Here is a 16,891-nt window from a genome sequence, read left to right as displayed (position 1 = left end):
CAGTGGTGCAGTGACGTACAGTAATGGTAATGTGTGTCAGTGGTGCAGTGACGTACAGTAATGGTGATGTGAGTCAGTGGTGCAGTGACGTACAGTAATGGTGATGTGAGTCAGTGGTGCAGTGACGTACAGTAATGGTGAAGTGAGTCAGTGGTGCAGTGACGTACAGTAATGGTGATGTGAGTCAGTGACGTACAGTAATGGTGATGTGAGTCAGTGACGTACATTAATGGTGATGTGTGTCAGTGACGTACATTAATGGTGATGTGTGTCAGTGGTGCAGTGTACATTAATGGTGATGTGTGTCAGTGGTGCAGTGACATACATTAATGGTGATGTGTGGTTTGCCCTGTAGGAAGCGGGTCAGGATCTGCTGCTGGATCTGGGGAAGGTCGTACTCCAGCAGGGTCTCTTGCCCGCGCTCCATGCTGTACTGGCAGTGGGACAGCACCAGCGGCAGCAGGTCCCGCTCGTACTCGTAGCGGATCACGTGCAGATCGGTCAGGTCCGCTGGGCTCACCATGTAACTGGAGGAAACAGGGCAGAGAATGAGCTGGAGAAACTGGGAAACTTTAACTGCTAGCTCTGACAGGACAAAGGTTCAGAACAGAGGAGGTCCGAACAATGCTTTTTTGGAAAAGTTACTTTTCATCGAAGCCGTAGTACTTTGTAAAAGAAAAGAAAAGTATGGACCATTTTTATATTTTGCTCAAAGTAATGTACTACTAAAAACAAACAAACAATGTACATAATCTAATAATCAAAACTCCCAGCATGAGGACAAAACAAAGTTAACTAGTAATTTAAAACTTTTTTTGTCTTCCCTTGCATCTCTAAAATTTTTTCCAAACTCTAACATTGTTTATTATGAAATGCTTTCATATGCTGATTAATAATGCTAAATATATGAAAATTGTCTTAAACCTGGTTTAGTTAAATGCTCTGTATGACAGATACCAATAATTGTATTAACTGCATTCTCGTTTTCTGCAGTGTTTTAGAGAAAGTATGTATTTTCCTGCTCACCTTGTTTCTGCTACTGTTGTTATTAAAATAACCGTGTTGTCTGCAGCTCTTAATGTGCCGATTTAACGTTTTTTTATCGGGAGAAAGCATATATAGAGTGGAAAGGGCTTGAATGAAGCACTTTTGGCTTTAGATAAATTTTTTATAGACATAGGCTCCGAAAGATCATTCCCATAATCAACCCTGTGGTGTGAACCGCTCCATTGTTTTGACGCGCTGCTCGCTTTAATTTGCACACTTTAAAATGGCACAATTATGTCCTGCGGTCCGGATGGAAACAGGCATCGGTCCGGATCCGCCGTTTGAATAACACTGGTCTAGACTCCAGATATGGCTCAAAACCCTCCTTTAAAGCAAGTCTGAGGGTGTTTTTTCCCTCATCCTGCATCGAGCATATAATATGCCAGGTGGGAATCGTGAGTGTGATCATTGTTATTATCCACAAGCCACATGATTTTAAATATCTCCCACATCCACTAACGTTATAGGAAGAGTTGCACCATGAAGATTAAAACCTGGGTTATGGGTTTCAGTAACCCCACATGAGCAAACCCCAGAATGCCAGGGGACAGCGTCTGAAGCTCTTACCCAGACTCCTCTCCGGTGTGTTTCTCCACAGCGTACACCAGGTCATTGTGAAGCGTGATGAGGTAGCTGACAAGCGCAGTGGAGCAAAGGCCCAGTCCGTGTCTCTGAGGCAGCAAAACCTGCAGGTCAGCGTCCAGATCCAGATCCTCCTGAGTGTAGTCAGCCGGCAGCTTCAGCTCTCCTGACACACACAATAAAACATTACAATAAATCACATCTGTGTCCATGAAATTACTTTACAGTGGTCTAAAACAGGGGCAATATGAAAATAAATTCAGATCAGACCTCAGTCAGAAATCCACGTCACAATTATAGACAAATACAATCTGACTAAACTAATAACGTTCAAACAACTGTGACTTGGATGAAGATCAGAACACATTTTATGAGTAGTCAATGCAGAAATCCAGTTACTTTCAAAGGGTTCACAGACTTATTCTCGCCACTGTAAGTAGTAGTCGGCTTACCTGTGGTAGCCAGAGACACCCTGATCTGGTTCCATGTTGACAAAAAGATTTTTATGCGCTTTTCATACCAGGCAGAGAGGGAAGCTGTTGAATGAAAACATGCAATGTTTGTAATGAACTTAATCTTTATTTATAGAGAAATGGCATATTCTTGCATGATTACTCAAGCACATTTGTGCAGAAATGGGTAAATCAACCATCAACAAGCTTCCTGAAATAATTTATCATAACTCAATCATGAATGCTCCAACACTGACCCGATGGCAAATGATCTCTTAAATGTGTGATATGGGCAATACCTGCTCTCTGGCTGTTCAGGAACTCTCCTATGGTGGTCTGTCTGTCTGTCAGGTCTGTCACGTTCTGGAACTTCTTTACCAAATCCCTTTGGAGAGCCAAGATGTCAGGCAGGAACCTCACCAGCCGAAGCTCTGCTTCCTAAAATAAACACTTGGTTAACATACAATACAATACAATTTTTATTTCTTTAGCACATTTAAACTGCCGTTGACCAAAGTGCTTACTAGCATAGATAATACAACAAAAGCTATTACATACATTCACACAAACAAAATTAAATCCTGTTCACTCAATCAGCTCTAAAAGCCATACTAAAAAGATACGACTTCAAACCAGACTTAAAAGCATCCACAGATGGGGAAGATTTAATGTGCATTGGAGGAGGTTTCATAAGGTTTGGACTTTTAGGAACAAAGAATCATCTGACTAGAAGATCTCATATTACTTGTGTATCAAAAGGTCAACAATATATTTTGGGGCAATACCATGCAACGCTTTAAAAACCATAAAACTCAATTCTGAATTTTTCAGGCAGCCATTGTAAAGAAACCAAACCTGGAGTAAATTCTCTCTATCTCTTCTTTGTACGGGTCAAAAGTCTGGCCGCAGCATTTTGCACTAATTGTACACAAGATAATTGACCCTGTGAGATACCTATATATAAAGAACCACAGTAATTAATGTGTGATGCATGACTAACAGTGAATGCATGACTTACTGTCTCCAGGTCCTTAAAGGAGAGAATTGGTTTCAGCTTAGAAATAGTTCTGAGTTGATAAAAAACAGCCGTAACAACACTAGTGACCTGTTTATCTAAAACCCAAGCCAAATCCATGATAACGCCAAAATTCTTGACATGATCTGAAAAACTTATCGACATTAGAGTCCAACCTACTTATAATTTTCTTAGAGGCAGAAGAGGGTCCAAAGACAACACACTCAGTCTAATTGCTTGCCAACCATGCTTTAATCTCACCTAAACACTGTACAAGTGCATCAAAAGATTGAGAGCCTTTCGGATCTATTGCAATATATATATAACTGAGTGTCGTCTGCGTTTCAACGATACATAATATTGTATTTACGATTTCCCAAAGGCACATGTACAAAGAAAATAAAATAGGCCCAAGTATGGATCCCTGTGGCACACCACAATGTAAATTAGCTGATGTAGAATGCAAATTTCCAATGCAAACCAAAAATGATCTATCCTTCAAGTATGATTTAAACCACTTTAATAACTACCTTTCCAGAATCAACTGCTATCAATAAAATATCATTAAAAACCTCAAGGAGGGCAGATTATGTGAACAGTCAGTAATAACGTAAGAACAAATACACAAATTACAAGCATTTATAAATACAATATATTAAAGTTACAAATAATGTAATGTCTAACAGTATTCAGGTACAGAAATGTAATCATTAAATGTAAAATAACACTATAGTGTTCACTGTATAAATTACACATAGATTAATCTTTGTAAAAGATGTGTTTTGTTGTTTGATTAACATTAATGACTCAGACAGCAGCAGATATTTATAGGCTGCTGTCACTTTAAGATTAAATGAACGGATACAAATATAATGATACACAACCGATTTCTTTCTCAACCGTTTACATTCACTTAAGACATAACCGACTGTTTTTACGAGAGTACTTGCTGAGATGTGCATTTTAACATTGACGTTTTGTGTGTACGAGTCCCTTCAAGTACAATGAGGTGTGGTGTGTGTGTGGGTGTGAACGACTGTGCGCTCAGATAACAGTGCGCGATTGAGTTCTCTTTCACCTCTTCTTGTGCTTGAATGGTTTAAAATCGCTTTAATGTGTAAATTGCTAAGAAAAAACACGTGCAAATGATAAACTTTCACTCTGTGATGGTTAAACAACTGCAATCCATTGCAACCCTAGTGCTATTATCCCAAAGTCTGACTACACAACATCTAGGATGTAGCTGTAGTGTCTGGTTGTTCAACAGAGAGAGAGAAACACTCTGGTTGATGTATATCTTACCCGTTGAAGAAACCTCCAGAGCACAGGCAAAGTGTCCCGGCCGTTGTTCTGCTCCACAATGTGTGTCAGACTCAACATGGAGACCTTCCTCCGGCAGCTCCAGATGGAGGAATTATGGATGAGGGATTTCTTTGGCAGAGAGCGCAGGAAAAGCCCTGGTTCCCCAAACGTCAACTTCATCACCTGATTGGAAGACACTCGCTCATCTTCCCTGATGAATGCGTTCACTTCCTTCAGCTGATGCTCCAAAACCTGAGAGAAAAAGAGAAATCCAATAATGGAAAGCAGAGCTTCAACTAAATATTCAGCTAATCTAGCGGTTATTGCAAGTACTCGGCTAATGAGGTTATTAATGAAACAACTAATCAACGGCTCTTAATCGACCACTCAGCTTTGCTTTATGTTATGTGATCAAACTACTCAATAAAGAAAAAAGCTTTTTTTTATTGTCGATATCTCAATGAAGTTTTAAACAAAAGACGGAAATAAAAGTAAAAATCAAGCATGATAAACACAACTAAATGAACCAAGAAGAACTTTAAGTTGCATAATTCATTCTGGGTGCTGCGACTCACTGAAAGATGGCGTGTTGTTTACCTTCAGCTGATGTGTGATCACATCAGTATTCATGGCAGTTTCCCATGCATTTCTTGCATCTTTAGTGGAAAGGTTTTGATCATAAAGAACAGGCCCTGTTTAGAATAACAGAATGTTACATTACTTGAATTTCTGAAGCAGGAGCTCAATATGGCACGTGTCGAATCTAATGCGAGTAGTGTGGGCTCTTACACTGGCTGTGATGGGGCTCCAGTAGACTGTGGATGGTCAAATGGACGGTACTGACTGTATCATCCACTCCTTTACCCAGAGCTCTGCTCAGCTGCTCCATGTCCTTCAGAAGATGGGCCATCAGGAACCGACCAGGATCCAGCACTGCAGGCTTGATGATCTGCACGACACTCTAGACACAAACATGCACAAACCTGGGATGAGTTCTTCAATCGCATGTGTGTCTCTGATCTGGATTGAGTTGTCTGAGAGATAACTCAATGTCTGTATGCTTCACATGTACAGGGACACCAACTTTGGATTGGGGGGGGGGGGGGGTGCATCACAATAAGTGTATTGTGATTGTTAAAACATTTGGTAACTAAACAATTTCATTAAGTTTAGTGACAACATGTTACAATGTTTACATGGTACAATAACTGGCAGGCTACTGTTTTTATTAGTGCTTGACACAAATTTCACGATTTCAATTCATAAGCTTGCGATCTTGATTCAATATTGATTCATTTGGATCAGGTACAGTAGCTGTTAATTTTTCTCAAGGAGCAAATCTCTCAACTAATGCTGTAAACATATGTGAGCCATGTCAGCTGTTCAATTCACTCAAATTAATTGTACAATTCACTCAAATTAATAAAACGCGTTTTTTATGATAATAATGTTATAATATTTTAATGATACGAGTAAAAATATAATAAACATGTAATATAGTGCATATTTAGCAAAACACTCCTCTCTATATTAAATTTTTCTAGCTTTCTAATATGCTATGGTCATTAAATGGCTTTCCTGAGGTAAATGTAACAGTACGTGTTAAAGACTGATTGTTCCAGCTGTTTTATTGACATCTTTCCACTGATTGATCAATTACATGTGACATACTACATTTCGGTAAGTTGTACTGTATCTTTCAACATTTACCTTCCAACATTCACTGTATCTTTCACCTTCTAATGTTCATTCATGTTTATCTTCTATTAACTAGTCGTAAAGAGGAAGAGAGATGAGGCACTACAACGATCTGTCATGTTTAAGAGCGCCAAAACAGTATTTACTGCTTGAATTTCGTAAGAAAATTAACATAATTGGAAAAACTGAGACGTTATTTCATATCAGAGTAACCCTCCTTTTCTGTCAGTGTCAGTGTCCTCGTTGCGTGAGAGAATCGATGTGTGGCTTGTAAATTGCGTGAGTCTCATGTGAGAGAGTCCTACATGTATCGATACTCAAAACCAAAATAAGCATACTTTCATAAATATTTAAAAATACATAACAAAAATAAAAAGCATGGCAGGCAGAAGGAATGAAGCACCTGTGTGTTGTTTTGAGCTCCCAGCAGCATGGACATGTGTGTGAGCAGTCTGAGAAGAGCAAAGGGGGCCGGAGACATGTTCTTGGTGTCCTGCATGTCAGGGTGATCACGACGGTGTGCGTCGCCCAGGATGTGTCCCGACTTGGTGCGGTCCCCTCTGCAAAGAGGAACAAGAGCCTCAAATTTAATGAAAAACGGCTTAAACAATTACCTCAATTACAAGTTAAGCTAGTCCCAGACTAAAATGCATGTTTGAGCTGTTTTAACTTCACTGACAAATCTTAAATTATGTCAGTGCCATTGTTTTGTCTCAAGATTCACACCAGTGATGTTTTATTCTAAGGCACGTTCATTAAAGCTACTTAAATGCTCTAATTGAACTAAAGCCTAATACTGGCTTAATCTAAACCCCGTCTGTGAAACACGGCCTAAACCATTTTACATTTGCATTATTAAATGTATTATGAACAGACAAGAATAACAAAGAACATCAATATATTAATAAATTAATAATAACCTATATTAAGAAATGATTGTTGTCCATTGTTAGTTCATGATGCATGTTAACAAACTGAACTTTATTGTTTAGTGTTACCAGAAATTCATACTAGGGCACAATTATATTTGTCCACACAACTATTTATAAGCATTTAAGTATAAACCTTTGGATGAAAGGTTTTTAAGATCATGAGAAACAAATTTAGTTCAAACTTGGTAGAATATTGGCTGTCTGTGACAATGGTCAATTATATAGTTTAAATGTTATTATATTAAATAATGCAGTCAGAATCAATATTTCAGAGAGACGGGTAATAAATTATATTTACCAAAACTAGCAAGAATAAAAGAGGAACAACAAGCATTCGCTGCAAGAAAAAAACAAAAACGTACTGTCTCTGCATGATTTGGAAGCCATGAACAGGGATGTGGTTGCTGCCACCTATCTCTGTATTACAGTCTGGACAGCGACCAAGCTCCATGGGTTGACCACACTGGACAGATGCGGGAGGAAAATACATATATCTTTCATTTTAGGTGAAATAATTAATGATTTGATGACTAAATGTAATTCTGTGTTCTGTTAATGTAAAATGTAAAAGCAAAATCATAGGAATTAAGACATGACCCTACCTCACCAACAGTGCATGGATGACCATTAGGACAGACTGTCAAGATAAAGAGAACAAGAGATTAGGAAATGATAAAAAAAAGTGATATCTAATCCTCCCAAATCAGAATGCCTTGTCAATGTCAAAGACCTGTCAAAATTCCCCCACCTTTAGAGCTTAAATCAATTCTACTGCCTCAAAGACATTTTTGGAGATTTAATTTGCCACCTGAGTAGAAATCCTGCAATAATCACATGTTTGTCTATGCACTCTTAACAGTCAAAATGTGTACATCAAAAAGGTTTTCCCTTTTACTTTATAAATACATGTTTCTAGTCTTGTAAATTATTCTTCAGTAAAAATGCTTTTTCAAAATCCTACCATACATTTTCCCCTCTTTTTTGAATATCCAATTTCACTCCAAACAATGTCACATTACAGCAGTGGTATGGCTTGGAAAAACAGTTTTTTTATGTTCTGCCACAAGTAATTATACATAATCATAATCATAGGCTATTTTTCGCTGTGTATAAAACATACAATACGCTTCAAATAATTATTAATATACACTATATTGCCAAAAGTATTGGGACACCCCTCCAAATCATTGAATTCAGGTGTTCCAATCACTTCCATGGCCACAGTTGCATAAAATCAAGCATCTAGGCATGAAGACGCTTCTACAAACATTTGTGAAAGAATGGGTCGGTCTGAGGAGCTCAGTGAATTCATGCGTGGTACCGTGATAGGTTGCCACCTGTGCAGTAAGTCCATTTGTGAAATTTCCTACTAAATGACTAAAAACTAAACTACTAAATATTCCACGGTATTATAACATTGTCCATAAAAGCAATTGGGAACAACAGCAACTCAGCCACGAAGTGGTAGGCCACGGAAAATCCCAGAGCGGGGTCAGCGCATGCTGAGGCTCACAGTGCGCAGAAGCTTTCAACCATTCTCCTCTATTATGAAAGTTCTGATAATGAAGTTCTGTTTAATTATGATTACATTAACATGAGGTACAACAGGTTAACGTGTTTCTGATCAGGCATTAACATTAATTTTGACAGGTCTTGAGTTTTGCATGTCATTGGATCTTGTGTGTTCTGTGGTGGTGCTTTAGAATTTGCCACTTACAATACCAATGAAGTTGTCCCATGGCCTGCTGGGCAACAGCCAACATGTCATCAGGCATAGTTGGGATGAATGAAGCCTGTGAGGAGAACAGGACATAAATATCACAACTCTATCACAACTATCACAACATAAATGTCACATTTCTGTCACCATGTGACTCCATGATGCCGTGGCGTGAAGGGTTCGTACCATCATGTTGTTTGGGGACAGTGCCAGTTGCTGCAGTGGCTGCAGTAAAGGCAGATTTCCACACAGCAGGACTGCAGCCATATGAACTGTGACCTCCACCAGCACGAACTCTCTGCCTGACGTCTGCGCTTGAACACACAGAGCCTGCAGTCGATTATTCACCAGCGCTTCAGCAAACCCTCGCATTTCATCATTGACGAAGACGCCTGTGCTCCTGATAAAACCTCCAAGGCCAGCACATTGCTACAGAAAACAAACGCAACATGAATATCAGGCATGGGGATAAACATGTGACTCAAGTTTCTGATCATGCCTAAACACAGGTCATGTGTCGAAGTATTCATCTGTGTAATACTGTAAATGCTTTTTGAACTGGGGTCCAAATTGGGACCAGAGTTTTGAATTCTGAGACTTACAGTATGTTTTCATAAGACATCATGCTCTTTAATCTCAAAATATGAAAAAAAAAAAAAAAAAAGTAATTCCCCATATGACATATTATGATAATTCCCCATATGACTTTTAATCATGGCTTTTTATTATTAATTATTATTCTCTTGTACGGTACTTTTGAGCATCTATAAATTGTTTTTCCAAGATGATGAAGCAGAACTCTAACAGATCGTTGTTGGTGTTTTTACCTCAGGTTTAGGGTGCATGTTTCTGTTTGCGCTTCTGTACAGGCAGGTGACTTCTCTGAACAAAGCCATTAGCAGATAAACAGCTTTCTTCATGGGTGTGCAGTTGCAATCCTTCAAACAAAGACGTTTCGAAAGACATGTCAACGGATCAGCGCTGATAAAGCAGTTTAACAAAGTGAGGCAGAGAAATGCCAAGAATTTGACTGCATAATAAGCATTTAATTACAGTGTTCATGTAGTGGACATAATTGCTCTGCTCCAATCCCCTGTCTTAATGGGGCATCCTAACCCAACTGGGATTTCACATGTTAATGAACTCTATTAAAGTTCACTGCCAGAGTCAGAAATAAACTTTTCTATTAAGGGCCAATCTGACATCCAGGGGCAATTTTTATAATGACTGCATTAAATGTATCTGTGCTCTCTTTTACTTGAATTTAACCAATTACTTTAATCAATCAGAGAACTATATGCTACCAGTACAATTTTACCAACATCGACAAAAGCCAAATAACATGATATTTACAGCACCTGTCAAAAGTTTGGAAACAATAAAAATGTTTAATTTTGTTGAAAGAAGTCTCTTATACTCACCAAGGCTGCATTTATCTGATCACAAATGCAGTAAAAACAGTAATATTGCTAAATATTATTACAAATTAAAAGAACTGTTTTCTATTTAAATACATTGCATGTTAAAATGTATTCCTGTGATCAAAGTGAATTTTCAGCATCATTACTCCAGTCTTCAGTGTCACATGATCCTTCAGAAATCAGTATAATATGATGATTCGCTCCTCAAGAAACATTTATTATTATTATTATCAATAATGAAAACAGTGGTGAAAAAATTTCATTAACAATTTGAAAAACAAATTTTCTTTGTGAATTTTTTTTTACCGGATTCTTTGACGAATAGAAAATTCAATGATCAGCATTTAATACAATTATTTATTCAATTTATTAAAAGCATTTATTACATAGAAATATTTTGTAACATGTCTTCACTGTCACTTGATTAAAAGTATTAATTTATCTCTTTTTAATTCTACCTGTTGAATGGTATCACTGTTTTCACAAAAATGTTTTCATGATTGATAATAATAATTAATGTTTTTTGAGCATCAAATCATCATATTAGAATGATTTCTGAAGGATCATGTGGCACTGAAGACTGGAGTAATGATGCTGAAAATTCAGCTTTGATCACAGGAATAAATTACAGTTTTAAATTGATTAAAGTTCTTTTAAATTGTAATAATATATCACAATATTACTATTTTGACTGTATTTTTGATTAAATAAATGCAGCCTTGGAGTGCAGAAGAGACTTCTTTCAAATCCATTACAAAACTGTAACATTTCCAAACTTTTGACAGTGTGTTTGACTGTATGATTTATTAAAATATTGTAAAAGGTGGTATAAATTTGTTAACACAACAACTGCATACTGTAATAGCCTACACAAAGTATATAAATGATCAAATTAAAAAACAGAAACTAATTACTGGGTAGGGCTGCAATAATATGATCATGATCAAAATCATGATAGTCGATTATTGCTCTTGATATTGATGGTGTTTTCAGCTGTGACTCGTATGAACACCTCCAATTGGCCATTGCATTCATAAGCTCAACAGAAACGTGTGATTAGTTATAATGTTTACGATAAGAGAATTCATAAGATTGCAGAATTCAGCCAGTGAGCGCGAGTACTACAACATTTCATTCACTTTCATTTCAAACATCAACAGAAATATGTGTGATTGGTTATAATGCTCAACGCGTTGTGTCTCACTGTGTGTGTGTGTGTGTGTGTGTGTGTGTGTGTGTAAAGGAGTAAATAAATACCTCTATGGCTTTCTGTAGTCCATTCATATTGCAATCTAGCATGGCTTTGGCTACGGCATCTCTGATAGTTTTGTAGTCCATTCCACATGCTAGATACTGGTCAATCTGGCTGCCATCTTGATCCTGAGAGAAATAAATGTATCGGTTAAAGCACAAAATAAGCACAAATTCGCATATCAGCATTATGAAATGAATTCGACTAAAACCCACCGACTCAAGGATCTCCTGAGGAAACAGCCACCTGAAGCTTTCCTGTGGCAGAAGTTTCTGCACATATTCCACCCCATGAAGACTGCAGATCTTTCTGATGAGGTAAACCCTGTACCAGTCGTTCCTGCTCCGGCAGCACAGATTAACCACACTCTTCAAAAACTCTGGGCCAGAAGCCGGAGGATCATCATGTACACCTAAAACCAGAAATCCAATTCATTTTCTTTATGCACAATATAACTGTCGATTTGTGGGTGAAAAAAATGTGACTTGGATATGTTCTTGACAGGGTTGGTGAGTTCATGTCAGGCACTAAATGAATTAAAGGTGCAGTGTGTGATGTTTAGCGGCATCTAGTGGTGAGGTTGTGAATTGCACACAACAGAAGTTACGGTGGCCAACAGGAAGTGATGTCGTCGTCTGAGACAGCAGAGAGTAGCCAGTTCAGCAATGAGGTTTCTTTATAAAGATAAATTTAAAAAATAGGTTTACTTGATCATTCAGTAAACTGATTTGTTATTGTGATTATTATTGTTACCTGTTCATCACTGTGTCAGTGTTTTATTCGCTGACTTTAGCTAGCTTCTTTACATAAAGAACAACATAGTGACGAAACGTGTTTGTCAGTTTAGGGCCACTTTAGAAACATGTCGATGTAAGGGGACCCGCGGTGTGTGTGGATAGAAACGGCTCATTCTAAGGTAATAAAAACGTAACAGTTCATTATATAAGGTCTTTATACACCACTGAAAACATAGTTATGTACAGAGAATGTCTAATAAGGGGAGAACTTCCACTCTCAGTAATTCCGGCTTCTGAACTGGCTGCAGTTCCACTCTGGCTCCATATGAGGGCGCTCACAGGACGAGTGCAGAATGAATGGAGGGTCTATGGCGCTATACCCCTCAAAATCCACTTTTCTCAGGATATAACTTTTTGTCTAGTAATTTGAATGTTGTATTCGAAAGGAGATGCAAAGAAATCACACACTGCTGGGTGTTAGATTTTTTAGAGTCACTTATTTGCTTTAAAAAGTCTTTTAAAATGTCAATGACGTCACACACATCATACGACCAGAGATACTGCTTTACGGCAATCCTTCAGTCACTTTGGTGCTTTCGCGCTCTGCACTTTCTTTTCACTCGAGGCATCGACAACACAGCTGACACAGGTAAACACACAACACAGCTGACACAGGTAAACACACAACACAGGTAAACACACAACACAGCTGACACAGGTAAACACACAACACAGCTGACACAGGTAAACACACAACACAGCTGACACAGGTAAACACACAACACAGCTGACACAGGTAAACACACAACACAGGTAAACACACAACACAGCTGACACAGGTAAACACACAACACAGCTGACACAGGTAAACACACAACACAGCTGACACAGGTAAACACACGACACAGCTGACACAGGCAAACACACAACACAGCTGACGCAGGGAAACACACAACACAGCCGACACAGGTAAACACACAACACAGCTGACACAGGTAAACACACAACACAGCCGACACAGGTAAACACACAACACAGCTGACACAGGTAAACACACAACACAGCTGACACAGGTAAACACACGACACAGGTAAACACACAACACAGCTGACACAGGTAAACACACAACACAGCTGACACAGGTAAACACACGACACAGGTAAACACACAACACAGCCGACACAGGTAAACACACAACACAGCTGACACAGGTAAACACACGACACAGGTAAACACACAACACAGCCGACACAGGTAAACACACAACACAGCTGACACAGGTAAACACACAACACAGCTGACACAGGTAAACACACGACACAGGTAAACACACAACACAGCTGACACAGGTAAACACACAACACAGCTGACACAGGTAAACACACAACACAGCTGACACAGGTAAACACACAACACAGCTGACACAGGTAAACACACAACACAGCTGACACAGGTAAACACACGACACAGGTAAACACACAACACAGCCGACACAGGTAAACACACAACACAGCTGACACAGGGAAACACACAACACAGCTGACACAGGCAAACACACAACACAGCTGACACAGGGAAACACACAACACAGCTGACACAGGGAAACACACAACACAGCCGACACAGGTAAACACACGACACAGGTAAACACACAACACAGCCGACACAGGTAAACACACAACACAGCTGACACAGGTAAACACACAACACAGCTGACACAGGTAAACACACAACACAGCTGACACAGGTAAACACACAACACAGCTGACACAGGTAAACACACAACACAGCTGACACAGGTAAACACACAACACAGCTGACACAGGTAAACACACAACACAGCTGACACAGGTAAACACACGACACAGGTAAACACACAACACAGCCGACACAGGTAAACACACAACACAGCTGACACAGGTAAACACACGTGCTAGAAGAGTTTTTGTTTTGTTTGTTTCTGGTCCCGCTTCGGATGCCACGATGCCATCAAGCGGTATCTCTGGTCGTAATCAGTCCTTCACTGACCAATCAGCGTTCATTAGCAGAACGCTAGCGTGTTATGTGCAACTCAACCTGTACGAAATCCAAAAGTACTCGTTCATTCAACTTTCGACCTATAACCCATGTTGAACTTGGAAAACCTACAATCAAATATGAGATTTCTCAACGGCAATCGGGTGAAAGAGACAAATTTAGCCGTCTAGCTCCATTGACTCCCATTCAGTCTGCACTCATGGGCGATCGCCCCCAGTGGAACTACAACCACAATTCGGTACAATAGGACTTAAAGGAGTCATGACCTGTAATTTTCACTTTTCCACGAGAAAAAATGTATGTTATGATTGCCTAACGATTATACACTGGCCGGGAAGCCGATATTTAAAAGTGAAGCGTTTGTTTACCCCTGGGTTCGTCAACCAGCCCACGTGCACGCGCACTCAAATACGTGATGTTAATTTCTGCGCCGACTTCATATATGGACACCGCAGACCTATGCTGCAGGAAGCCCGCCCTGCCCCTCTCCCCCTCATATTCAGTCGAGCGCCGCCATTACTGAAGGTATGTCTCAGTCAAAATGATTGTCTTTACCATTCAGAGGCATCTTGCTGTAGACGTCCTTCCATCGACTCTACATCTTCCCTTTCCAGCTCAGGTTCAGAGTCTGGCTCGTGCATATAAGGTTGAATTCCGTAGGTCGCGGCCAGGTCGGGTTCATTCACAACTTGCGCCATGATGTCATTTTGGAATGATATTGCTGAAGCGTTACCTGCGGTGTCAACCCCCCTCCTTCCTGCCACCAATCAACGCGCCCCTCATTTGCATTATTACAATGACCGTCCACGACAGCCAAAATATCGCATCAGATCTCGCGAGACAATAATGCCTTCAGAAATAAGGGTCAGAGGAGCTCTGTGTTTATTTTTTTTCCACTTTTTTTCAACTTTTCTTTTTTAGAAGGGCCTGAAAGACTATAATAGAGCGTGGGTATCCAAGGTAATACTAGGTTATGACTCCTTTAATAGGGAGTGGCCAGGCTCTCCGTAGACGGGCTCTGGTTATGTATATGATATTGCATTTCTGTCAACAGATCCTCCTAAATATTACACAATGCACCTTTAATAGAAATTTTAATAAATGCATTTATTTGCATGATTATTAAAGCACAGCACTAAAAGACTTGCATCCTGCAGCACTGGTACCTCTGTTGACCAGCAGTTCAGCGGCCACATCCAGGCCAAGTCGAACCCTGGCCACCCGCTGCAGGTGCTCTATAGACGCGGTGTGTGAAGACACGGAGTCAGAGCCAGCGAACTCCAGCAGAAAGTGTGTTTCCTCCTGCAAACAGGCCTGCTGCTCCGCCACGGAGTGCCACTGTGTGCGGTCGTACATCGAGTCCTGCACACACAGGAGGAACGTACTGTACTTATAACCAAACTTATGCCACATATCAGTGTTTTCATACAGATTCTTAAGAAAGGAACCAAAATGCTTTGTAAGTTAATTGGTAACAATTTACAATAAGGTTCATTAGTTAACATTAATGTATTAACTAACATCAACCAACAATGAGCAATACTTGTGTAACAGTATTTATTCAACTTTATTAATGTTAGTTAATACAAATATAACTGTTCATTGTTTGTTCATGTTAGTTCACAGTGCTAATGCTAACAAATACAACCTTTGATTTTAATAATGTATTAGTAAATGTTGAAATTAATATTAACTAAGATTAATAAATGCTGTAGAAGTATTGTTCATTCTTAGTATATGTTAACTAATGTAGTTAACTAATGTTAACTAATGAACCTTATTGTAATGAACCTTATCCAAAAAAACAAACAAAAAACTCTTAAATCAACCTTAAAAACATACATTTTCTTTAGAACTTACATTCTCTTTACATTTTTACATCTTAAATCATAAACTTTGGTAAAATTTGGTTAGGGTTATTCTTAAATTACAAAATACACTTACACTAAGTTATCGTTTACATAGACTAAAAACATTTTGATCTAAATGTTGCTTGAATTTAAAATTAAATGATTGAGTTTGAGTGGATTGTGAAGGAAAAGCATTAAAGTTTTCAGATAACTCTTCCAATACCTCTTCTAAGAGAAAGCCTAGAATATGCAGAGAGAGAATCTAGAAAACTACATCTAAGCTGTAAAATATGGCAAGCGAACTGAGTTAGTGAGGGCAGTGATATACACACCTCCAAACAGTTTATGTACAAGCAGTAAAGCTCAGTTTTATCAGTCTCCTCCATGATGTTGCTTTGCTCAACCTCTGTCAGATGTCGCTGAAGATAGTGCTTCACATCATCAAAGCTGAAATAAGAAAACACAATGATTATTATATACATATTTAAACAGGGTTCGAATTATGATTTCATCTTTGTGGGGGTCTCTTAAAAAAAAAAAAGAAAAAGAAAAAAAGTAGCCTATGAGCAGGCGTGGTGTAGCTTACTAATAGGCCTAAATAAATAAAAAATGTTTAATAAAAAATTTAAATAGTACATTTGGTTTAATTTGTCGTTTAATGAGGTCTAATATGTTGTTCATATATAAATAAATAGATCTCACCAAGCGTGTATTTAAGTGGTCCAGTGGCAGAACTTTTGCCAAGCGTGTCATAGGTTCTGGGTTCTAATCTGCTCTCGTATAAGGACACGTTTGTGTGCATTTTGTTTTGTAATTTCACCGGAACGAATAACGGATTGAAGCGGG

The 16,891-nt window shown here is 38.9% G+C and overlaps 1 protein-coding gene across 2 annotated transcripts in view; it reads right to left on the bottom strand.

Annotated features, from left to right (window-relative positions):
* The window catches only part of LOC307169716 (E3 ubiquitin-protein ligase rnf213-alpha), a 69,727-nt gene that overhangs the window by 14,934 nt on the left and 37,902 nt on the right, over positions 1-16,891 (bottom strand). For both annotated transcript variants that reach the window (XM_079890493.1, XM_079890494.1), the window contains exons 51-67: positions 16,378-16,492; positions 15,362-15,557; positions 11,637-11,833; positions 11,427-11,549; positions 9,576-9,686; positions 8,935-9,177; positions 8,746-8,821; positions 7,631-7,665; positions 7,391-7,491; positions 6,500-6,656; positions 5,188-5,359; positions 4,996-5,090; positions 4,399-4,650; positions 2,381-2,519; positions 2,082-2,165; positions 1,615-1,795; positions 326-527 (exon numbers count right to left, since the gene is read on the bottom strand). In XM_079890493.1, coding sequence (XP_079746619.1) covers positions 326-527; positions 1,615-1,795; positions 2,082-2,165; positions 2,381-2,519; positions 4,399-4,650; positions 4,996-5,090; positions 5,188-5,359; positions 6,500-6,656; positions 7,391-7,491; positions 7,631-7,665; positions 8,746-8,821; positions 8,935-9,177; positions 9,576-9,686; positions 11,427-11,549; positions 11,637-11,833; positions 15,362-15,557; positions 16,378-16,492 — 2,479 coding nt within the window. The remainder of the gene's footprint in view (positions 1-325; positions 528-1,614; positions 1,796-2,081; positions 2,166-2,380; positions 2,520-4,398; positions 4,651-4,995; positions 5,091-5,187; positions 5,360-6,499; positions 6,657-7,390; positions 7,492-7,630; positions 7,666-8,745; positions 8,822-8,934; positions 9,178-9,575; positions 9,687-11,426; positions 11,550-11,636; positions 11,834-15,361; positions 15,558-16,377; positions 16,493-16,891) is intronic.

Source organism: Squalius cephalus (genome assembly GCF_949319135.1).
Source record: "Squalius cephalus genome assembly, chromosome: 1".
NCBI classification, from domain to species: Eukaryota; Metazoa; Chordata; class Actinopteri; order Cypriniformes; family Leuciscidae; genus Squalius; species Squalius cephalus.
Note: the sequence above shows the minus strand (reverse complement) of the source record. Positions and strands in the feature narration are given on the sequence as shown.